The sequence below is a fragment of the Gorilla gorilla genome, chromosome 20, assembly GCF_029281585.2.
Source record: "Gorilla gorilla gorilla isolate KB3781 chromosome 20, NHGRI_mGorGor1-v2.1_pri, whole genome shotgun sequence".
In the NCBI taxonomy this organism is placed as follows: domain Eukaryota; kingdom Metazoa; phylum Chordata; class Mammalia; order Primates; family Hominidae; genus Gorilla; species Gorilla gorilla.
In genome coordinates this window covers 50190378-50214452 of record NC_073244.2, presented here as the reverse complement: position 1 = coordinate 50214452, position 24075 = coordinate 50190378, and the positions used below count along the sequence as shown (strand labels likewise).

The 24075-nt window shown below is 51.5% G+C and overlaps 1 protein-coding gene across 6 annotated transcripts in view; it reads right to left on the bottom strand.

The window, feature by feature from the left end:
* Positions 1-17620, bottom strand: part of RYR1 (ryanodine receptor 1) — a 155929-nt gene extending 138309 nt beyond the window's left edge. For 2 of the 6 annotated variants that reach the window (XM_055369290.2, XM_055369292.2), the window contains exons 1-12: positions 17036-17311; positions 9984-10103; positions 8422-8526; positions 8252-8272; positions 7241-7315; positions 7077-7155; positions 6612-6724; positions 6196-6289; positions 4313-4406; positions 4110-4184; positions 2373-2529; positions 2071-2235 (exon numbers count right to left, since the gene is read on the bottom strand). In XM_055369290.2, the coding sequence (XP_055225265.1) occupies positions 2071-2235; positions 2373-2529; positions 4110-4184; positions 4313-4406; positions 6196-6289; positions 6612-6724; positions 7077-7155; positions 7241-7315; positions 8252-8272; positions 8422-8526; positions 9984-10103; positions 17036-17080 (1143 nt within the window). In that variant the 5' untranslated portion in view covers positions 17081-17311. Of the gene's footprint in view, positions 1-2070; positions 2236-2372; positions 2530-4109; positions 4185-4312; positions 4407-6195; positions 6290-6611; positions 6725-7076; positions 7156-7240; positions 7316-8251; positions 8273-8421; positions 8527-9983; positions 10104-17035 lie in introns of all 6 variants that reach the window. The other 4 variants (XM_055369291.2, XM_055369295.2, XM_055369293.2 and 1 more) reach the window with 4 other exon arrangements.
* Between the last annotated feature and the right edge of the window lie 6455 nt (positions 17621-24075).

Genomic DNA, 24075 nt, shown 5'->3' with positions numbered 1-24075 from the left:
TTGCATGGGGGAATGTGCCGATAGAAAAGGTATACCTGGGGCTAGGCATGTCCAACATGGAGGCTCCATCTTCCCTTTATTTATTTATTTATTATTGGTTCCACGTGTACAGAAAAGGAATGGGCAACATGGCGCAGCTCAGGCAGAGGACCTGCTTGTACAATAAAAGCTTAGGGTGGAGGCAGCCAGAAATTTGTGCCCTATGCAAATGGCACAACTGGTCCAACCAGTCTTTTGCACCCTAGGTAAATCAGATACCACCTCCCCACCAGCTCATCTGTAAAGCCCCCTGCATTTCACCATGGAACCCCCTGCATTTCAACCCATTTTTCTGGGACCCTTCTCTGCAGTAGAGAGCTCCTTCTTTCGCCTATTAAATGTCCCCTCTTAACCTCACTCTTTGTGTGTCTGCGTCCTTGTTCTCTGTGGCTGTGAGACCACAAACCTCGGGTGATACTCCAGACAATGAGGCTGTTTCATTACTTCCATCCTTCCAGTTGCTTGGGGCAAAAAATCATGGCATCATCCTCAACCCCTCCCCTTCTCTCACCCCACAGCCAATCTGTCAGCAAATCCTGTTGGCTCTACCCTCAGGACCCCACCAGAATCTACTACTCTTCCCAACTCCACAGTCCCCTCCTGGTCCTGTCCACTGTCATCTCCCATTTGTAACATCATGGCAGTCTCTTCTCTGGTCTCCCTGCTCTGGCTCTGTCCCCTGACCGTAGTCTGTTCCCAGAGACAGCCTAAGAATTCTGTGATCCTGCGTCAGGTCACTTCCCTGCCCTGCTCAAAATCTCCTGTGAGCCCATCTCACTCAGGATAAAAACTAGAACCTGGCCAGGAGCAGTGGCTCACACTTCACTTTAATCTCAGCACTTTGGGAGGCTGAGGCAGGAGGATCACTTGAGCCCCAGGAGTTTGAGACCAGCCTGTGTAATATAGTGAGACCTCGTCTCTACAAAAAACAAACAAACAAAACTAGACCTCTCCCATGGCCCACAAGGCCTCACACGAGCTGTTCCCATCCCCTCTCTTTCCTCACCAACCACTACTCCAGCCTGCTCACCCTGCTCCACACTGTGGCTTCTTTCTGCTACTGCAACAAGCCAAGCTCATGTTAACCTCAGGACCTTTGCACATGCTGTTCCTTCTGCCAAAAATAGTTTCCCCACTCCTTAATTGTAAAACTATGTACTTCACTAAAGGCAGTTTGTTCACAATTTCTGAGCACTGGGAGGGCAGGGAACAGGTCGATACAGCTCATCTATTTTCTACACAGACAACGAGAACAACTTGGGTACTCAGTAATTGTTTGTTGAACGTTATTCTCAGTTGGTCATTATCCATCTTTTTCTCACTCTGTCTCTGTTTTTTTGTTGTTGTTGTTTTTGTTTTGTTTTGTTTTTGTTTTTCTGAGATGGAGTTTCACTCTTGTCAGCCAGGCTGGAGTGCAATAGCACGATATTGGCTCACTCCCAACCTCCACTTCCCAGGTTCAAGCAATTCTCCTACCTCAGCCTCCTGAGTAGCTGGGATTACAGGCAGCTGCCACCACGCCTGGCTAATTTTTGTATTTTTAGTAGAGACAGGGTTTCACCATGTTGGCCAGGCTGGTCTCAAACTCCTGACCTCAGGTGATCCAACCGCCTGGGCCTCCTAAAGTGCTAGGATTACAGGCATGAGCCACTACGCCCGGCCGTGTATCTGTTTCTCTGTCTCTATCTTTCTCTATTTCTCTGTTTCCATGCCTCTTTATCTCTGCCTTTCCCTGTCTCTGTCTATAGATTTCTGTTCTCTCTCTCTCTCTCCATGTAGATATATCCCTTTGTCTTTTTTGCTGTTTCTCTCAGTCTCAGTTTCTCTCCTAGTCTCTGTCTTTCTCTCAGTCTCATCCTCAAACTCCCAAGGTCTCAAACACCACCCCTCAGCACCCTCCCTGCACCCCACCTCACTCTGTCACCCAGGCTGGAGTGCAGTGGCATGATCACCAGCTCACTGCAGCCTTGACCTCCTGGGCTCAAGCGATTCTCCCACCTCAGCCTCCTGAGTAGCTGGGATTATACCCACCTTCTTCTTGAGCACGCCGAGCCGCAGGGCCTTGGGGTCTGGAGCGGCATAGGTGAGCCACAATCCTGAGGCCACATGCTGCACGAAGCACAGTGACTCCCCGTACTTGATCTCAGGGGGGCCCATGCCCTCCACATCCCGCTTGGGGGCCACATCCAGCTTCTCCTGCAGGGGCAGGGGACACAGGTCAGCTTCCTCTGCCTGTGTGTTTAGCAGGGGAGCCCCCCTGAGGGACTGCAGAGTGCAGGATGGGCTGGGACTGGGGGCTTCAGGTGAGGGAGGGCGCCACAAACCCCACTGACCTTGGAGATGCGGAAGCAGAAGGAGGTAGCCTTGGTGTGAGCCTTGCTGGCGTCAACCACCACCAGGCCCTGGTCCTCGGTGAGCGCTAGGTACCGCCCGGTGGTGACATGCCGGACTCGGAGTGGCTGGCCCCAGCGCAGGTGGCTCCCACTCCAGCTGTGGAGGGTGAGAGCCAAGGGGAGTCAGAGGACCCCTCAGTTCTCCCATGGACATTACAGTCTTTTCTTCTTTTTCTTTTTTTACAGAAACCAGGTCTTGCTATGTTGCTCAAGCTGATCTTGAACTCCAGGGCTCAAGCAATCCTCCCACCTCGGCCTCCCAAAGTGCTGGGATTACAGGCATGAGCCACCGCACCCGGCCTGGACACTACAGTCTTGGTCCAAACCTCCTCAAGCCCCGAACCCTCTTCCAGTGTTCCTCAAACCACCTTAATTAGGACCCCTAGTCCTCCCTTAGGAACCCCAATCCTCTCTCAGGCCCTCACAGCTTCCTCAGGGCTTCCCAAATGTCTCCAGTGCCCTCGTTTTTCCAGACCCCGAAATTCCCCCATCATTTTACTCAGGGCCTCCAATCTCTCCCTCGAAAACCCCCGAAACCTCCTTTTCCCACAGGACTCCAGAGAGACTTCATTTTTGTTTTTGTTTTGCTTGTTTTTTTTTTTTTTTTTTTTTTTTAAGGCAGGGCCCCACTCCGTTGCCCAGGCTGGAGTGCAGTGGCACAATCTCACCTGACTGCAACCTCTGCCTCCCAGGCTCAAGTGATTCTCCTGCCTCAGCCTCCCGAGAAGCTGGGATTACAGGTGCATGCCACTACCGCCTGGCTAATTTTGTATTTTTAGTGGAGACAGGGTTTCACCATGTTGGCCAGGCTGGTCTTGAACTCCTGACCTCAAATGATCCACCTGCCTCGGCTTCCCAAATTGCTGGGATTACAGGTGTGAGCCACCGCACCCGGCCTTTGTTTTTGTATTTTTTTGAGATGGAGTCTCGCTCTGTCGCCCAGGCTGGAATGCAATGGTGCAATCTCAGCTCACTGCAACCGCCACCTCCTGGGTTCAAGGGATTCTCCTGCCTGAGCCTCCCCAGTAGCAAGGATTACAGGTGCCCACCACCACACCAGGCTAATTTGTGTATCTTTAGTAGAGACAGGGTTTCACCACGTTAGCCAGCCTGGTCTGGAACTCCTGACCTCAAGTGATCCACCTGCCTCAGCCTCCCAAAGTGCTGGCATTACAGGCGTGAGCCACCACGCTTGGCCTCTTTTTGTTTTTGTTTTGTTTGTTTGTTTGAGACAGGATCTTGCTCTGTCACCCAGGCTGGAGTACTGTGGCAGGATCTCAGCTCACTGCAGCCTTGACCCCCTGGGCTCAAGTGATCCTCCCACCTCAGCCCCACAAAGTAGCTGAGATAAAGGTGCACACCACCACACCCGGCTAATTCTTTATTTATTTTATTTCATTTTTTTGCAGAGACGGGGGTCTCATGATGTTGCCTAGGCTGGTTTTGAACTTCTGGCCTCCAGTGATCCTCTTGCCTCAGCCTCCCAAAGTGCCGGGATTACAGGCATGAAGTCACCACGCCTGGCCGAGATTTTCATCTCTCTCTCAGGCTGCTCTGATTTTCCCTCGAGACCCTTCAGTCTCTTTATCAGATCTTCCCTCAAGACTTTTTCTGTCCTCCCAGCCTGCCAGGTGACCCCAGCCTCTCCCTGGTCTCTCCCCACCTTCCCCGCCCTACCTGATTCTCAGTGGCTCCAGCCTCCAGAGGGAGCGGGCATGAGTGCACACAGCTCCCCCCTCATAGTAGACAAGTCTGGGGACACAGAAGAGAGTGAAGTCAAGCGTTCAGCTCCCTGGAATCTGGTCCCTAATCCTACTCATAGGGTCCCAGCCCTCCACGTCCACCCCTAGACCCCAGGCCCTCTTGTCCACAGCCCAGACCTGCGCTGGTCATCACTGTCAGCAGGGGAAATGGTCAGACACTCATCCATATGTCCGTGAAAGAGGCGGAGGACGTGACCTCCCGTCACGAAGCCTGGAGAGGAGCAAGGGAAGGTGGTCAATGGGAGGCTGGAGCCCCAGGAAGACCAGGAGCCAAGATGAAGTCAGGGGCCCTGCTCCTCCCCTGAGGGAACCTGAGGGCTGAGTTTGGGGTTTTGCAGTTGGAGGCCTGAGTATTTTCAGGCCAAGGTTGAGGCCTGAAGTGGGGATATGAGACTTGGGGTCTGAAGCTGGGCACCTAATTTGGGGGGTCTGGGTCTGCAGAGCTGAGGCTGGGGGAGTTGTGAGTCTGTGATTTAAGGTTCTGAGTTTGGACTTTTGAGGTTGGGGTCAGAGTGTGTGTGTGGTCAAAGGTGGAGGTCTAATGTTCACTGGTGTTGGAGTCTGAGTTCTAGGGTTGAGGTTTGGCCTCTGGGTTTAGAAGGGTGATGGTTGGGTCTGAGGCTGGGTGCTGGAGTTAGGGCCTGAATTTTGAGGGTTTTTTTGTTTCGTTTTGTTTAGTTTTGTTTTTAAGACAGAGTTTTGCTCTGTTGCCCAGGCTGCAGTGCAGTGGTGCAATCTTGGCTCACTGCAACCTCTGCCTCCCAGATTCAAGCAATACTCCTGCCTCAGCCTCCCAAGTAGCTGGGGCTACAGCCGCCCGCCACCATGCCCAGCCAATTTTTGTATTTTTAGTAGAGATGGGGTTTTGCCATGTTGGCCCAGGCTGGTCTCGAACTCCTGATCTCAAGTGATCCACCCGCCTTGGCCCCTCAAAGTGCTGGGATTACAGGCGTGAGCCACCGCGCTCGGCCTTGAGTATTGACTTTGGAGGCCAGAAGCTGGAAAGTGAGGTTGGGGATCTGAGGTTACAACCTAGGGTTTGGAAGTCTGAGCTTTGGGGTATGACGTAGGAACGATCTGAGCTTTGTAGTTAGAAGTTGATGAGTCTGAGTTTCAGGGTCTGAGTTTGAGGGTCAAAAACCATCTGTGGTTTGAGTCCCAGTGTGGGTCTGGTTTAGGACTCTGAAGTTTGGGGCATGAGACTTGGGGTCAAAGTATTGCGCCATGCCTGGAGTCTTAGCATGGGAATCTGAATTGGGAGTTTGCTTTGGTGGATTTTGGTTTTTGGGATTTGAAATTGAAGTTTGGAAGTCTGAGGTTGGAGGGCTGAATATTGGAGTCTTGGTTTGGGGATCTGAGGTTTGAATTTGGGGGTCTGGGTTTGAGGGGCTGAGATCATAGTCTATGCTTATTGTCTAAGGAGTTTAATTTTTTTTTTTTTTTTTTTTTTTGAGGCAGAGTCTGGCTCTGTCACCCAGGCCCCTCCGCCACCCAGGTTCAAGCAATTATCCTGCCTCACCCTCCTGAGTAGGTGGGATTACAGGCACATGCCACCACACTCAGATAAATCCATTTTTGTATTTTTAATAAAGATGGGGTTTCGCCATGTTGGCCAGGCTGGTCTCAAACTCCTGAACTCAGGTGATCCACCTGCCTCGGCCTCCCAAAGTGCTGAGATTACAGGTGTGAGCCACCATGCCCGGCCACAAGCTTTAAACTTGATGTTTTAAGAGTTGAATCTGAGTTTAGGAGCCTTGGGGGCTAATACTTTGGGGTCTAAGTTTGGGAGCCTGATATTTAGTTTGGGGTTTGGGGGGGTGGTCCTGAGCTCTGGGGGTCTGGATTTGGGGTCAGCTGGAGATCTAAGTGTGACAGCCATAATTTGGAGATCTAGGTTTGAGGTCTGAGGTTCCAAGGCTGCATTTGGGTATGCCTGAAGGGCAACATTAAGGGTCTGTTTTGCGGGGGTGTCCATTTAGGGGGAGGTCTGGGGCCCTCACCCTCTTCGCAGCGGGAGCAGATGGGGTTCATGTTCCACAGTGTCTGCATGAAGGAAGCGTCAACCTGGAGCTCCCCACTGGCGGTCGACAGGTGCTGGGGGCCACCAGGATGCGGCAGTCAGAGACGATTGCAGGGGTGGGCGAGAGTCCCAGCGTCAGAGGCCAGAAATCAAGGGTGGATACCCGGAAACCGGCAGATGGGAGACAGAGTCATCAGAGATCACAGATCAGGAAATGATCAACTCGGGCAATGGGAGGTCAGAAATCAGAAAATTGGATGTCAGGGGTCAGGAAATGGGAAATTGGGAGTCAGGACCTTGGGGGTGGGAGATCAGCCAGGCAAACCCATGGTGAGAAGATGGAGACCATCCCATGCGCCCCCAGACCTGGGAGCAGGAGGGACCGCAATGGCTCACCAGGTAGCGCTCGGAGGAGACACTGACAAGGATGATGTCATCCCCAACGCGGACCTTTTCTCCTTCAGACCTCTGCTTGGAGGCTGGGTGCATGGTCCACCAGCAAGCCTCTCCTATGGGTGGTGATGGAATGGGGGTGGCTGTCAGGTGATGGCTTCCCAGAATGCTCTTCCCTAGGGCTGTCCCTCCACCAAGCCTCCCAGACCCTTGGCCCACAACTCTCCTATCACTGCCACCAACTCTCTGCCTAACAGTTCCCCGTTCCTGACTTCAGACTCTCTGCCTAGTGCTCCCCAACGTGTGTCTGTCTCCCTGTCTGGACTGTATCGCAGACTCTCTGCTACGAAGCCCCCATTCATGTCCCCAGGGTAGTCTCATGCTTGCCTTGGCGTTCTGCAGACCTTCTACCCCCTGAATTCCTGCTGCGGGGCCCCTTCACACCCCCCTCCCCTCCAGCTGCTGCACCTGTTGCGTCCTCCTGCAGTCCCACATCGAAGGCCAGCTTGTCAGTCATGGAGCGGGAGGTGGTGAGGCAGCTCAGATACTAGGGTTGTAGAGGGAAGTCAGCCTCCTTCTAGCAGGCCCCACATGCCCTGGCCCCTGCCCACGCCCACCGAGGTTGCACTTACCATGCGGCTGTGTGCATGCCGGAGCAGGATGGCATGGCCATACAGGAGCGTCCTGTGTCCCCCGCCCTGGGATGACTGCAGGGGGAGGGAGGGAACAGAATAAGCACAGATCCCCGGACTCTCCAGATCCCCAAGAGGTCTGGCCTAGTCACAGGTGACAAGTTGCTCCCTGTAAAATACCATGCTCAGGCCTAGAGGTAAAACAGCCTCAGCTCAGACTCCCACAGGACTCTCTGCCTCAGTTTCCCCATTCACGGAAGCAAGGACTATATCTCTGAGATGCCTATGGATGGAGCATTTTATATTCCCCAAAACCCACTCTGTCCTCTCTGCTGCCTTCACCTTGGCTAGAAATCACTCAGGAGAACGAACCCGTCTTCTAGTTTCCTGGGGACCCTGAGGACAGCCCCAAGATCTCGTGTTCCGTGTACTCTGGCCCCTCTGCTCTGACCTCCCCCATCATGCTGCGCTGCAGCCCGTGTGCTCCGGGACAGGCCTAGCAGTTGTTCCATAGGTGAATGTCACCCGCAGTCTAAGACAGCCGCCCCTCCCCAGCACAAGGTCCCCAACCCGGACCTTGGGGCAGACATCTGACTGCTCGATGTCACCATGCCTCCCATCATGGCTGTCACATGCCCATGCTCCGAGGGCGCCATGGGGGCACCATGTGATGGGGCCAGGTGATCACATGGTGGACCCACTCCTGGACCAGAGGGACTCACGCTTGGGATGGGGGAGGTGGGGGAAAGGTCCCATGCGGAGAGAAGCTGGGATCAGGGTTGGGGGAAAGGACTGGAAAGAGGAGAAAGGAGCAGGCGTTGGGGACAGGGGCTCAGAAGCCCCCATCCCCTTCCTTCCTTCCTGCCTGGCCTGTTCTGGGCTCCACAGCCCCTGACAACTGGGGTGGGGGAGGACCCTCCAGCCCCTGTGTGCAGGGCGTGGGCGCGAGAGACGGGCCTGCCTGGGGTCAGGAGGGGTGGAAGGACAGGTGACATCCAAGGCCAGACCTACCCACTTATCCAAATTGAGGGCCTGTGGGGGGCAGGGCAGAGAGAGGAAGAAGAGCAGATGGTAAGCGACCCCCGGGTCCTCTCACCCATCCTTGCCACCGTGCCCTAAACGACCCCCAGGTCCTCTCGCCCATCTCTGCCACCCCGCCCACCCCCAGGTGGGGTCCTCACCTCCACGCCAGCCTCTACCGTGTTAGCCAGCATCTCCTGCAGGGCTCGCACGGACAGGGACTGCTCCAGGACGAAGCAACAGATGGCCAGATCGGGGGGCACATTCTGGGGTGGGAGGGGGATGTGAGTGAGGGGTCAGAAGACCCCCCCCCCAGCAACATTCCCTGCCACACTCCCTCCCCTAGTCTGGATGCCCACACTCCTGAGACACCAGACCCCACCCCCACCCCACAGGAAGGCCCTGCCCTCTGCCATCCCCCTCAGACACACTGAATCTAGACCAACATCACGAAAACACCTCTTCTGTGCCTCCTCCCTCAAACACCTCAGACCCACCCAGACTCCATAGAAACTTCCCTAACCCTAACCCTCCCCACTAACCTGTGTCCCACCTAATCTCATAGGAAGCCTCACCCCCATGCCTCTCCCCTGAGACACACTGACCCTGCTCCAAGGACAGGAATCTCCTGTTCTGTGTCCTCCTCTGCAGATGACCCCACCTCCTGCCTCCACCATCAGACAGTCCTCGCTCCTGCCTTTTCCTTCAAACACCTCTGAACTCTGCTTCACAGACACAGGAGGGCGCTCAACCTTATACTCCCTCCTCAGTCTCCCACCGTCCAACTCCTAAACTCAAGACTCTGCTCCTCAGACCCCACTCGCTCAGACTCTGAAACTTCCCCCCAATCAGATTCCACATCCTCCGGTCTGCCAGCCCCTGCCCCTCCTCCAGGTCTCCTCCTTTCAGACCCCAGGCTCCTTCCACCTCTCAGCCCCCAGTCTCCCCAGTCAGCCCCCTGCGGGTGTCCCCTGACCCTCCAGGCCCCTTTGCCTTGGATCCAAGGCCCTTGGCCCCTCGATCCCCTGCCCTCTCAGACTCCAGCTGCCCCCACCCTCAGAATTCCCGGGCTCAGACTTGGGGATCACCTTCCCTCAGACTCCACTATCTAAGACCCTCAAGCCCCCACCCCCATCAGATGCCCTCCGCATCTCAGGCCCTGTCCCATCCTCCCCTGCCCCCGCCGAGGGCCTCCTTCCCCCTAAAACACCCCATAATAATTCAGTCTTGTTACCTGAAAAAATTTTAAAAATAAAAAATAAAACCCCTCCTCCTTGTGCCCCAGGTCCTTTGCCTCGTCCCTCCCCACCCCCCGTCCCCACGCCCCCAGCCGTCCCTCAGTTTCTCTGCTCCTCCCTCCTGAGACCCCTGTTCCCCAACCAGCCCTTCTTCTGGACTCTCAGGCCACCTCCCCTTAAACCCGAGGCTTTCTGCCCACTCAGCCACCTGCCAAGGAACGTTCTGGATCAGCAGCCCCCGCCCTGGCCTACCACACTTCTGTGCACACAGGGATTCCCTCCAACACCCCAGACCCCCTGCCCCTCCCTTCTCAGACCTCCACCCCTCCCCACCTCAGGTAGCCCCTCTTAGCCTTAGCCCCCCTCCTCACTTTCTCTCCTGTCAGCACCTCCTTTCAGACTCCCAGAACCCTCTTCTTTGGACCCAAGATTCTCTGCCCCTTCAGACCCCCCTGTCCCCAGGCCCCTCTCCCTCCTGCACAGACCTGCGCGTTGCTAGTGGGCTCCAGGAAGCACAGGCGGTTGCCGAAGCCCTCGGCGGCCAGGCAGAGCTTGAGTTGCTCCTTGAGCACGGTAGCGCTGCACTGCAGGACCACCTCATCGTCCTGCGGAACCGAGGGGCAGCGTCTCCAGGGGGGCCTGGCCCGGATACCACAGACACTGCAGACCACAGGCCCCTCCTCCCACCCTGGTCCTTATGAAAAAGACAGTGACTGACAAGATCAACCCACCCAAGCCCTCTACCTGCTCCTGACAACTCCTTGAGATACAAGCCAGCATCATCCCATTTATTTTATTTTTTATTATTTATTTATTTGAAATAGTCTCTGTTGCCCAGGCTGGAGCACAGTGGTGCAATCTCAGCCCACTGCAGCCTCCACCTCCTGGGTTCAAGCAATTCTCCTGCCTCAGCCTCCCAAATAGCTGAAATTACAAGCGTGCACCACAACACCCGGCTAATTTTTATATTTTTAGTAGAGACAAGGTTTCGCCATGTTGGCCAGGCTGCTTTCGAACTCCTGACCTCAAGTAATCATCCCATTTATTTTTATTTTTAGAGACAGGGTCTTGCTCTGTCACCCAGGCTGGAGTGAAGTGGTGTAAATTATAGCTCACTGCAACCTTGACCTCCTGGACTCAAGCAATCCTGTTGCCTCAGCCTCCTGAGTAGCTGGGACTACAGGCATGAACTGTTGTGCCTGGCTTATCCCCATTTTAAAACGGGGAAACTGAAGCTCAAAGTGGGACACAGATGGACCAAGGCTACAAAGTTGGTAACAGGAGGAGCTGGGATTTGAACCTGAGTCCAGCTGGCTCCAGAGGCCTCCCAAGTGGGGTCTGCAAAGTGATCCACTGGAAGGTGGAAATCTGCTCAAGTTAAATTGCTTTTTAAGCTCATCTTTCTCTAAATTCTCTCTTTTGCGTGTTGTTTTAATAATAGACTGCTATTTTATCTTTATTTATAGACTGCTTTCTAATGGCACCTGAATGCAACGTGACAGCCCGGGCTGGATCCTGGAAGTACCATAAAGGACAGTATTGAGTCCGAGCGCGGTAGTTCCCACCTATAATCCCAGCACTCTGGGAGGCGGAGGAGGTGGATCACTTGAGGTCAGGAGTTCGAGACCAGCCTGGCCAACATGGTGAAACCCCGTCTCTACTAAAAAATACAAAAATTAGCGGGGTGTGATGGTGCACGCCTGTAGTTCCAGCTACTCGGGAGTCTGAGCCAGGAGAATCGCCTGAACCCAGGAGGCAGAGGTTGCAGGGAGCTGAGATCGAGCCATTGCACTCCAGCCTGGGCGACAGAGTGAGACTCCATCTCAAAAACAAACAAACAAAACCAAAAATAGCCGGGTGCGGTGGCTCACGCCTGTAATCCCAGCACTTTGGGAGGCCGAGGCAGGTGGATCACCTGAGGTCAGAAGTTTGAGACCAGCCTGAACAACATGGAGAAACCCTGTCTCTACTAAAAATACAAAATTACCCGGGCATGGTGGCGTATGCCTGTAATCCCAGCTACTTGGGAGGCTCAGGCAGGAGAATGGCTTGAGCCTGGGAGGTGGAGGCTGCCACCACCAGATTGCACTCCAGTCTGGGCAACAAGAGCGAAACTCCAGCCTGGGCAAAACTCCATCTCAAAAAACAAAAACAACAACAACAAAAAAACATAGTAATGGTATAGCCTGTTTTTATTAAGCACTTTACTGGCTCCCAGGCCTTATGCTCTGGGCCTTACACTCATTTAACAGATCCTGGTTGAGCATCTGCCATGGGCCAGGTGCTGTTCTAGGCACTGAATATAGAGCAGTGAATAAAGTCAATGAAGATCAAGATCCCTGCCTTGGCTGGACACGGTGGTTCACACCTGCAAATCTCAACAGTTTGGGAGGCTGAGGCAGAAGGATTACTTGAGCCCAGGAGTTTAAGACCAGCCTGGGGCCAGGCACGGTGGCTCACGCCTGTAATCCCAGCACTTTCGGAGGACGAGGCGGGAGGATCACGAGGTCAGAGGATCGAGACCATCCTGGCTAATATGGTGAAACCCCGTCTCTACTAAAAATACAAAAAATTAGCCGGGTGTGGTGGTGGGCGCCTGTAGTCCCAGCTACTTGGGAGGCTGAGGCAGGAGAATGGTGTGAACCTGGGAGGCGGAGCTTGTAGTGAGCCGAGATCGTGCCACTGAACTCGAGCCTGGGTGACAGATAGAGACTGCATCTCAAAAAAAAAAAAAAAAAAAAAGACTAGCCTGGGCAATATACATAATGAGACCCCCATCTCTACAAAAGTTAAAAATTAAAAATTAGCTGAGCATGGTGGTATGTTCCTGTAGTCCCTGCTACTCGGGAGGCTGAGGTGGGAGGACTGCCAAGCCTGGGAAATCGAGGCTGCAGTGAGTCATAATCAAGCCCCACCTCCCTGGGGCCCCTGAGACAGATTGAGACCATGTCTCAAAAGGAAAAAAAAAAAAAAATCACGGCCCTCAGGGAGCTTAAATCCTCATGATGGAGACAGGGAATAAACAGGTGAATTAATATGTAATGTTAATGTCAGTGATAGGTGTTATAGAAAAAATATCCCAGGCTGATGTAAGAGAGTGGCTTTTAGGACGGGGATGAGATCAGTGAGGGAGTGAAGTGACAGCCTCTCCAAGGAGGTGACATTTGAGTTGAGCCTTGTCCAAATAACAAGAAGGAATCAGGCCTGCTCATCTCTGGGGGAAGAGGAGGGAGTCTGGGCCAAGGCCTCTGGCTGGTGGGTGCTGGGGTGTTGAGGAACGGCACAGGAGATGGAGCAGGATGGTGGCCGCAGGGAGGAGGGGCAAACAGGGAGGAGATGAGGTCAGAGAGATACTTGCATGGGCCCCTTGAAAAATAACTTTTTTTTTTTTTTTAAGAGACTGGGTCTCACTCTGTCTCCCGGGGTGGAGTGCAGTGGTATGATCATAGCTCACTGCAGCCTTGGACTCCTAGGCTGAGTGATCCTCTCCATTCAGCCTCCTGAGAAGCTATGACTACAGGCTCATGCCACCACACCTAGCTAATTTAAGATATATATATATTTTTGTAGACACAGGGTCTTGCTCTGTTGCCCAGACTGGAGTGCAGTGGCGAGATCACAGCTCACTGCAGCTTCCGACTCCTGGTTTCCAGTGATCTTCCCACCTCAGCCTCCCGAGTAGCTGGTACTACAGGTGCACACTGCCACGCCCAGCTAAAGTTTAACATTTTTTGTAAAGACAAGGTCTCCCTACGTTGTCCAGGCTGTTTTTGAACTCCCGGCCTCAAGCAATCCTCCTGCTTCAGCCTCCCAAAGCGAAGGGATTACAGGTGTGAGCCATGGGGTCTGGCTATTGTATATAATCTTGTCCCCATTTTCCAGATGAGAACACTGAGGATCAGAGAGAAAAATAAAAATCACTTGCCCCAAATTAGGAAGCAGGCAAATGGCAAAGCCAGAGTGCAAAGCAGAGACAAAGAGCCCAATCATTACCACACTGATTCTCAAACTTTTCCTGAATTAGAATGAAGGCAGGCTGGGCGAGGTGGCTCATTCCTGTAATCCCAGCACTTTGGGAGGCCAAGGTGGGCGGATCACTTGAGGTCAGGAGTTCGAGACCAGCCTGGCCAACATGGTGAAACCCCATCTCTATTAAAAGTACAAAAATTAGCCGGGCGTAGTGGTGCATGCCTGTAACCCCAGCTACTCGGGAGGCTGAGACAGGAGAATTGCTTGAACCCAGGAGGCGGAGGTTGCAGTGAGCCGAGATTGTGCCATTGCACTCCAGCCTGGGCTACAAAGGAAGACTCCATCTTAAAAAAAAAAAAAAAAAAGAAAAAAAAATGAAGGAAGCGGAGGGTTCTGGTTAAAAATGTAGCTTCCCTGCTGGCCCAGTCCCCCACCACCATCAAGAGCCTGATTTGGGGTCAGCAGGGAATACGTACTGTTTACCAGACCCCAGGAGCTTCTAACTTGGGCCAGGGTTTGAGAAACCCCAGCCTGGGTAAGGGTAGAGGTCACCACCCACCAAAGGGAAGTGAAATCAGTTTGGGGGGGGCTGTGGCCATCACACTTAACCAAACGAAGCAAAATGGAGCAAGAATAGAAAATCACAGCGTGCCCATCATGCTTCAGGGGCCATCTACATTTTATGAGACTTGTTTCAGTTAAAAATAGGTACAAGTGAATGGTCACAGGCCCTGTGTTGTCCATAATAGTAAAAATTGGAGACGACTCAAATGTCCATCAGCAGGTGAACTGATAAACACACCACAGTATAGTCACACAATGGAATAATATTCGGCAACAAAAAGCAATGAACTCAATACATGCTACATGGATGAATGTCAAAAATATTATGCTGAGTGAAAGAAGAAAGGCCGGGCATGGTGGCTTATGCCTGTAATCCCAAAACTTTGGGAGGCCAAGGCCGGAGGATTTCTTGAGCCCAGGAGTTTGAGACCAGCCTGGGCAATATAGTGAGACCTCACCTCTACAAAAAATTTTACAAAGTAGCCAAGCATGGTGCTATGCACGTGTAGTCCCAGCTACTCAGGAGGCTGAGGTGGGAGGATCACTGGAGCCTGGGAAGTGGAGGTTGCATTGAACCAACCATTGAACTGCTGTACTCCAGCCTGGGCAACAGATTGAGACTCTGTCTCAAAAAGAAAAAAAAAAAGGCCGGGCGTGGTGGCTCACGCCTGTAATCCCAGCACCTTGGGAGGCCAAGATGGGTGGATCATCTGAGGTCAGGAGTTCAAGACCAGCCTGGCCAACATGGTGAAACCCCATCTCTACTAAAAATACAAAAAATTAGCCGGGCTTGGTGGCACGCGCCTGTAATCCCAGCTACTCAGGAGGCTGAGGCAGGAGAATCGCTTGAACCCAGGAGGCAGAGGTTGCAGTGAGCTGCGATCACGCCATTGCACTCCAGTCTGGGCAACAAGAGTGAAACTCCATCTCAAATAAATAAATAAATAAATAAATAAACAAACAAACAAACAAACAAAAACAAAACAATTCATTGAACACATAAACTGGGTAAAATTTATTGCAGGTCAATTATACCTCAATAAAGTTGGTTTTTAATCATGTCTATGCATGTGTGCATGTACTGAGTTGTAAGACAGAATGTTTCTTATGGGTGGGATGTGGTCCAGAAGGTTTTTTGTTCTGAGATGGAGTCTCGCCCTGTTGCCCAGGCTGGAGTGTGCAGTGGCGCAATCTCGGCTCACTGCAACCTCTGCCTCCCAGGTTCAAGCAATCCTCCCACTTCAGCCTCCCGAGTAGCTAGGATTACAGGCATGCACCACCACGCCTGGCTAATATTTTTTTGTATTTTTAGTAGAGACGGGGTTTCACCATGTTGGCCAGGCTGGTCTCAAACTCCTGACCTCAAGTGATCCGCTCACCTTGGCCTCCCAAAGTGCTGGGATTACAGGCATGAGCCACTGAGCCCAGCCGCCAGAAAGTTTTGAGAAATCCACCACGACCTCAGTAACAACCAGAAAAACTGACCCAGTCTGGGGTGGAGAGATTCCAGGGCCAAGCCTCCAGAACCCTAACACTGACTACTTTGGCAAGTCTGAGTCCAGTTTTTCTCTGGTGAAGGCAATGGGGCTGGGCACCAGGGGCATCCAGAGATGCCACTTCCTGGCCTTGACCTTGGGTGAGTGATTCTACTATTCGGGCCTTGGTTTCCCTCAAATCTGTCAGGGAGATAAAGATAGGACCCTACCTCAGAAGACAGGGCAGCGAGGATATAATTAGATGTCTCAGGAGGCAGAGGCCCAGGGCACAGGGCCTGGTTTAGAGCGACAGCTCAAGGGCCAGTGGCCATGGCCATGGTCTTATTAGGGCTGGGGAGGGCCCAACCCATGGTGTCTACTGAGGGGCTGGGGCTGGGGAGAGAGTCTCGGCTGAAGCTAGGCCCCTTCCCAGCTGTCCCCATCCTTCACTACCAGCCCCAGCTGTTTGTTCCTCTCTCCCAGGAAACCGGACCCGGCTCGCCAGGGTCCTATTCTGGGGCAGGAATGCTGTGTCAGCATTTCCTGTGTGGCTCCAGGGCCCCGGGGGAGGGGCGGGGCTAGCGTCTGGTCAGCAGACCTAGCCCAGAGGAGAGGACGTCCCCTCCCATATTTACGACCCCACACCCTGCGGAGCCACTGGGAGGGGAAGATGGGAAGGACAGGGAGATGGCAGCCCCTCCTCCCTCTCATCCCCTCCCCATCCCCTGCCCAGGCCCCAGAAAAGCCGGCTATTCTGGGAGGGACACCTGTTGTTCCAATTCCCATCCCTGCCCCCAGCTGGGGCTCAGATGCAGGGAGTGACCCAGCTAGAGAGACAGCGAAAATCAGAGGGCCTTAAGCTAAGAAACAGAGACAGGGAGACTGAGATGGAGGAAGAGACAGAGACATGGAGACACCCAAAGAGACAGATGGGGAGAGACACCACCCAGAGACCCTGCAAGACCATTAGCAGCCATTGGGAGCAGCCCTCCTGCCCAAAACGAAGAAGGAAAGAAAGACCCAGAACCCAAGAGATCCCTCCCCCACGAGACCCTCAAGGGCTAGGAGTTGGAAGCAGCTGTGTCCTCCAGCTCACTCCAGCTCCGTTCTCAGGAATTTAAATAGGTCAGAGTCTGGAGCAAAAAGAGAATTAGGGCTAAGGTGGGGGTGGGGGGATGGCTAAATCAAGCCCAGGAATTAGAACCACCTTCCCCAAGTGCCTGCTTCCAGGATGGTGTGAGGGTGTGCTCCCTCGGGGGTCCTTCTTGTGGGGGACAAATCGCTAAAGTCAGAAGAGAGGGCAACCGAAGATCCCTTTCCCATTCTGGAGTCCCCAATCCTACTAATTCTCTGTAGTGAGAAAGGTGAAGGAGACAAAAAGACAGAGTGACAGTCACTCAAAGTGACACAGGAAGAGACCTCGAGTCTCAGAGACCACCAGCAAGCCGGACAGGGACATTCAGAGACAGAGAGACCCTCAGAGAGCCCCAAGAGATAGCCCCGCAGGCCCCTAACCCAGAGATACGCACCGTCCGCAGGAACTGGACCTCGTCTTCGCCTTCTGCGTCACCCATGATGTCGAGGTCGGAAGGCCAGGGTCTGAGGTCGGGGAACAGAGGGAGGGGGCTGCGGGCTGGGCGGGAGGGCTGGGGGCGGGCTGGGGTCGGAGACCTCTGGGGACGCCAGAGGCACCCGCGAGGTAGATGGAACTGCGAGGAGTACACGCGTGCTGGACAGAGATGGGAGGAAGGCCCCGCCCCCGGGCCCCATTGGACCAGGACTCCCCGGCCACTCCCCTTCGCCGGAGCCCTGCCCACATACCCCAAATCTTGGCTGGAGGTTTGCTTGGCCGTTGGCCGCCGGAGGTGGGGTGGGAGAGAGAGTATCTAGGAGGTACCTGCGCTTTCTCCCCACCACGGTAAGTAACGTGCCATCATTCTCCCATTTCACAGAGGGCAGACTGAGTCTCTGAGTGGGGAAGTTCTTGCAAGATATCACGCAGCAGAGCAGGGATGTGCACCAGATCTCCTGACTTTAAAAAGCACCAAACATAGTGATTAAGAACAAGGACTCCGGCCGGGAGTGGTGGCTCACCCCTGTAATCTCAGCACTTTGGGACGCCGAGGTGGGTGGATCACTTGAGGTCAGGAGTTCGAGACCAGCCTGGCCAACATGGTGAAACCCCGTCTCTACTAAAAGTACAAAAATTAGCCAGGCGTGGTGACACATGCTTGTAATCCCAGCCACCTGGGAAACTGAGGCAGGAGAACTGCTTGAACTCGGGAGGCAGAAGCTGCAGTGAGCCGAGATTGAGCCACTGCACTCCAGCCTGGGCGAGACTTCGTCTGAAAAAAAAAAAAAAAAAGAACAAGGACTCCGACTCCAAGCCAGATAATCTGGATCTGAATCCCACCCAGCCTTGCCACTCCCTTGAGTTACATGGGTAAGCCACTTAGCTTCTCTGTGCCTCGGTTTCCCCATCCAGTAAGGGGAATATTAATAGTACTGACCTCACATGGTTGTTGGGAGAGTTAAATGAGATAATTAATTAAATGAGATAAAACTTAAAACAGTGCCAGTGCCTGGTTAATGTAATGTAAGTGTTGCTATTATTATTATTTATTTATTTATTTTGAGACAGACTCTTGCTCTTGTTGCCCAGACTGGAGTGCAGTGGCAAGATCTTGACTCACTGCAACCTCCACCTCCCAGGTTCAAACGATTCTCCTGCTCAGCTTCCTGAGTAGCTGGGATTACAGGCACCTGCCAACACACCCGGCTAATTTTTGTATTTTTGGTAGAGACGGGGTTTCACCATGTTGGCCAGGCTGGTCTCGAACTCCTGACCTCGTTATTCGCCCACCTCAGCCTCCCAAAGTGCTGGGATTACAGGTGTAAACCACCATGTCCAGCCCTATTAAAATTATTTCTAGGCCAGACACAGTGGCTCATGCCTGTAATCCCAGCACGTTGGGAGGCCAAGGCAGACAGATCACTTGAAGCCAGGAATTTGAGACCACCTTGGTCAACATGGTGAAACTCTGACTCTACTAAAAACACAGAAATTAGCTGGGCATGGTGTCACACGACTCTAATCCCAGCTACTTGGGAGGCTGAGGAACAAGAATCATTTGAGCCCAGGAGGCAGAGGTTGTAGTGAGCCGAGATCGTACCACTACACTCCAGCCCAGATGACAGAGCGAGGCTCCACCTCAAAAAAAAAAAAAAAAAAAAATTTATTAACATGTAGTGGTATACAGTAAGTTATATAAAACAATATCCCATAGTTAAACAAAATTACATAGAAACCATTCTTCAAGGTATAGCAGGTTTCTAGGTGTTCCATAATTAAATACTGATGTTAATACAACTGCAATAAATAGCACAAAAGTTTGTGTCATATTATGGAATTATAAAATTTGGCGTTATATGATATATAATTATATAATTATATATTTAGGCTAATATAATTATACAGTACAATACAATTCTATGTTGTATCTATTATACATTATCCAACACATAGTTGTATATTAAATATTGTTTTTCCCTAAAACTTTATGTAAATGTAAAATGATTCTGTGTCATTGAGCATTATATCATAAGATATTAATAGTGTTTCTTATTTTTGTCAGTCATCATTATGTGTTTTAAGACCTACCCTTGTTGCTCTGTGGACACCTGGTGTGTGACAGTGGTGGCTTTGCAGGATTCTCTGGTGACTGATCCCTTCTGTTTTTCCACCTACCCCTACTGGGAGCGGACACCCAGGCTGCCTCCAGCTCTCCCGAAATAATGCTGGAGGGAACATCTGTGTATTGGTCCCCCAGGAAGCTGAGGGAGAATGTTTTATTGTGCGTACCCAGAAGCTAATTGCTGGGTGACATATCCACGTGCACAATTTGTGTAAGTAGTGCTGGGTAGCCCTCGGAATGGCTACTCACTATCAGTGCATGAGGGTCCCCGGGTCCCCATATCCCCAACCCTCATGTGGCATTTCCAACTTAACTAATTTTTGCCAGATTTATATAGGATGACTCGCTGTTTTTAAATTTATTTTCTCTATTTTATTTTTAGAGATGAGATCTCACTTTGTTGCCCAGGCTGGGGTGCAGTGGCGCAATTATGGTTCACTGCTGCCAGGAACTCCTGGGCTCAAGGGATCCTCCCACCTCAACCTCCCGAGCAGCTGGGACAACAGGCTTGTGCCACCACGCCCAACTAACTTTTAAATTTTTTATAGAGGTGGGGTCTTGCTATATTGCCCAGGCTGGTATTGAACTGCTGGTCTCAAGTGATCCTCCTGCCTCGGCTTCCCAAAGTGTTAGGATTACAGGCAAGAGCCACCGCGCCTGGACTCGCTGTCATTTTAATTTCCACTTCCCTGATGAGTTACCAACAATTTCTAGCATCTTCTCAGGTGCCTATCAGAGTTTTGGGTTTCTTTGTTATCTGCTCATTGTGATCCCTGCTCACTTTTTTTTTGTTTTTTTTTTTTGAGACAGAGTCTCGCTCTGTCGCCCAGGCTGGAGTTCAGTGGCACCATCTCGGCTCACTGCAACCTCCGCCTCCCGGGTTCAAGCAATTCTCCTGCCTCAGCACCCCCAGGACTACAGGCGCATGCTGCCACACCTGGCTAATTTATTTTGTATTTTAGTAGAGATCGGGTTTCACTGTGTTGCCCAGGCTGGTCTCGAACTCCTGAGCTCAGCCAATCCGCCTGCCTTGGCCTCCCAAAGTGCTAGGATTGCAGGCGTGAGCCACTGTGCCCAGCCTAATTTTTGTATTTTTAGTAGAGACGGGGTTTCGCCATGTTGGCCAGGGTGGTCTCGAACTCTTGACCTCAGGTAGTCTACCCACCTCGGTCTCCCAAAGTGCTGAGATTACAAGCATGTAATCTTACATTACAGGCGCAGGAGCCACTGAGCCCGGCCATTTTTCTATTATGGTTGCTGTCTTTTTCGCTTGCTGATTTGCAGCTGTTCCTTTTATATTCTTTTTTTTTTTTTTTTTGTTAGATGGAGTCCCATTCTGTCTCCCAGGCTGGAGTGCAGTGGCTCAATCCCAGCTCACTGCAACCCTCCTGGGTTCAACTGGTTCAACTCATTCTCATGCCTCAGCCTCCCAAGTAGCCGGGATGACAGAGCAATACCCACGACCACACCCTGCTAATTTTTGTATTTTTAATAGAGACGGGGTTTTGCCACGTTGGCCAGGTTGGCCTCGAACTCCTGATCTCAAGTGATCCGCCTGCCTCAGCCTCTCAAAGTGCTGGGATTACAGGCATGAGCTACTGCACCTGGCCTATATTCTAGATATTAATTTCTCATTGATTTTTAAATATTGCAAACACCTTTTCCCCTTCTGTCATCTGACATTTGTCCCATGGTGTCTTCGTTAAAAGAAAATCTGCCTGTAATCTCAGCACTTTGGGAGGTCTAGGTGAAAGGATCCATTGAGCCCAGGAGTTTGAGACCAGCCTGGGCAACATAGCAAGACCCCATCTTTAAAATTTAAAAGAGAAAGAAAGAAGAACAGCAACAAAAGAAGAAAGTCTGTATTTGCATGTTATCATGTCCATCATTTTTCTGCCTTAGGAGTTTCTGTGGTTTGATTCAGAAGTCCCTTCCTTTGTGGTCATCAGCACTGGTATTGTGGGTATTCTTGGCCAGCCCGAGGACTGAGGCTGCCTGTGTACAGTAGAAACAAGTTCCAGGATTTCTGACCTCCTCCTTGAGGCTTTTCTGGGTCCCCAGGGCCTGGAGACACTGCCACACTACGAAGTCTCTGCTCAGCCAGGATTGTTAAGTCACATTCAAGACGCAGGTGCTACAGGAGATGGGCTGAGAGAGTCAGACAGCACACCATGAGGCCAGGGGGAGAGAGGGTGAAAACGGGCAGGAAGAGAGAGTCTGAAGCTATGGTAACGTCGTGTGATGGAAAAACTAAAGACAGCGAGTTCACTGACTGTCTAAATGTTGTGCATTGGAAAAAATATACATCCATGGTTCTTTCTTTTAGTGAAAAAAAAAAGTGGAAAAATATACTTCTGAGAGAACGATTTCAATGAATTGCTAACATGCTATGTTTGGTAGAATCACAGTAACTGCTATGACCCATTTATTCCACTCCTGGGTACTGCCCTACAGTATGGTACACTCTATGTTCATCAAAAGTCAGATGCTCAAATAGTCACAGCAGCCCCAACCTGGAAACAACTCAGATGTCCATCACAGGAAAATTGATCAATAAATCATGGAGGCCGGGGACAGTGGTTCACGCCTGGAGAGTCAGCAATTTGGAGGCATAGGAGGGACGATTGCTCAAGCCTAGGAGTTCGAGATCAGCCTAGGCAACAAAGTGAGACCCTGTTTCTACAGGAAAATAATAATAAAAAATTAGCAGGGCACAGTGGTATGCACTTGTAGTCCTAGCCACTCAGGAGGCTGAGGTGGGAAGATTGCTTAAGCCCAGGAGTCCGAGGCCGCAGTGAGCTAGGATCTCGCCACTGCACTCCAACCTTGGTGACAGAGCGAGACCCTGCTGTGGAGTCTTAATTAAGAAAAAAGAGTCAGGTTGGCAGGACCAAAGAAAAATTAAAAAAAAAAAAAACAGATAAGCTATAAGTTTGTCTTTTTTTACAGTCTAGGACATATAGTCCTCTTGTATAGATAACTCACTTAACTTAAAATGTTTTAGTGTCTAGTTATTACCAGACTCTAGACTGATGAAAAATAGAACTTAGTGCTGTGACTCACGCCTGTAACCCCAGCACTTTGGGAGGCTGAGGCGGGTGGATTATTTGAGATCAGGAGTTCAAGACCAGCCTGGCCAATATGGCAAAACCCCGTCTCTACAAAAATTAGCTGGGTGTGGTGGCACACACCTGTGATCCCAGATACTGGGGAGGCTGAGGCAGGAGAATCGCTTCAATCGCGGAGGTTGCAGTGAGCTGAGATCACGCCACTGCACTCCAGACTGGGCGACAGAGCAAGACTCTGTCTCAAAAATAAAAAACAAAATAGAAGTTAGCGTGCCACCAGCCCACTTAGTCACTATCCACAACACCTATCTCTAAATAAATAAAAATATATATATAAGTCATGGAATTGTCACATAATGAAAGACTATATGGAATTATTATTATTATTATTATTATTATTTTGAGACAGAGTCTCCCTCTGTCGCCCAAGCTGAAGTGCAGTGGTGCGATCTCGGCTCGCTACAACCTCCTCCTCCTGGGTTCAAGCGATTCTCCTGCCTCAGCCTCCCAAGTAGCTGGGATTACAGGCACGCACCACCACACCTGGCTCATTTTTGTATTTGTAGTAGAGATGGGAGTTTCACCATGTTGGCCAGACAGGTCTCGAACTCCTGACCTCAAGTGATCCGCCCATCTCAGCCTCCCAAAGTGCTGGGATTACAGGCGTGAGCCACCGCGCCCGGCCAAAAAAAGGAATAAATTATAACCAAATATGATAACATGGAAGAACTGCAAAGACAAGATGTGGAGAGAAAGAACCCAGATTCAATACAGGAGTCCATTTTTATCCAGCTCAAAACGAGACAAAACTACTGCGCCAGACTTCGGGCGAGTGGGGATCTGTGGGAATTCGTGCTGGGAATAAAGACAGGGGGCTTGTGGAGGGTGAGAATGTTCTGTGTCTGGATTTGTATGAATGTCACACAGGTTTGCTCAGTTGGTGACATTTCATCAACCTAAATACTTAATGATTCGTGATCTTTTTTGTACTTCAATTTAAAAAGAAAGTGTCGAGCATGACACATTTAGGTAAAAAGAAAAAAATGCACACTCAAAAGAAAAGTCTGTTTCTAGGAGCACATGTTTATATGATGTGCTTAAACGCACAGACAGCAGTTTGGACGAAACTCGACAACATGTCATATTGGTCACACCCTGCTTAAGAAAGGCAGCGGATGGGGAGGGGCTTCCCCAAGGCTTTACCTCCATCTCTAATGGTTTTTGATGTGTGTGTGTTTTTTTTTTGTTTTGTGTTTTTTGAGACAGGGTCTGGCTATGCCACGCAGACTGAAGTGCAGTGGCACCATCATGGTTCACTGCAGCCTTGACCTCCTTGGGCTCAAGCAATCTTCTTGCCTCAGCCTCCTGAGTAGCTGGGACTACAAGTGTGCATCACTACGCTCAGCTAACTTTTTTTTTTTTTGAGACAGACTTTTGCTCCTGTTGCCCAGGCTGGAGTGCAATGGCGCGATCTCGGCTCACCGCAACCTCCGCCTCCTGGGTTCAAGCGATTCTCCTGCCTCAGCCTGCCGAGTAGTTGGGATTACAGGCATGTGCCACAACGCCCGGCTAATTTTGTATTTTTAGTAGAGACGGAGTTTCTCCATGTTGCTCAGGCTGGTCTTAAACTCCCAACCTCAGGTGATCCGCCCGCCTCAGCCTCCCAAAGTGCTGGGATTGCAGGAGTGAGCCACCACACCGGCCTAACATTTTACATTTTTTGTAGAGACGGGGTTTTGTCATGTTGTTCAAGCTGGTCTCAAACTCCTAGACTCAAGCGATCCGCCTGCCTTGGCCTCCCAAAGT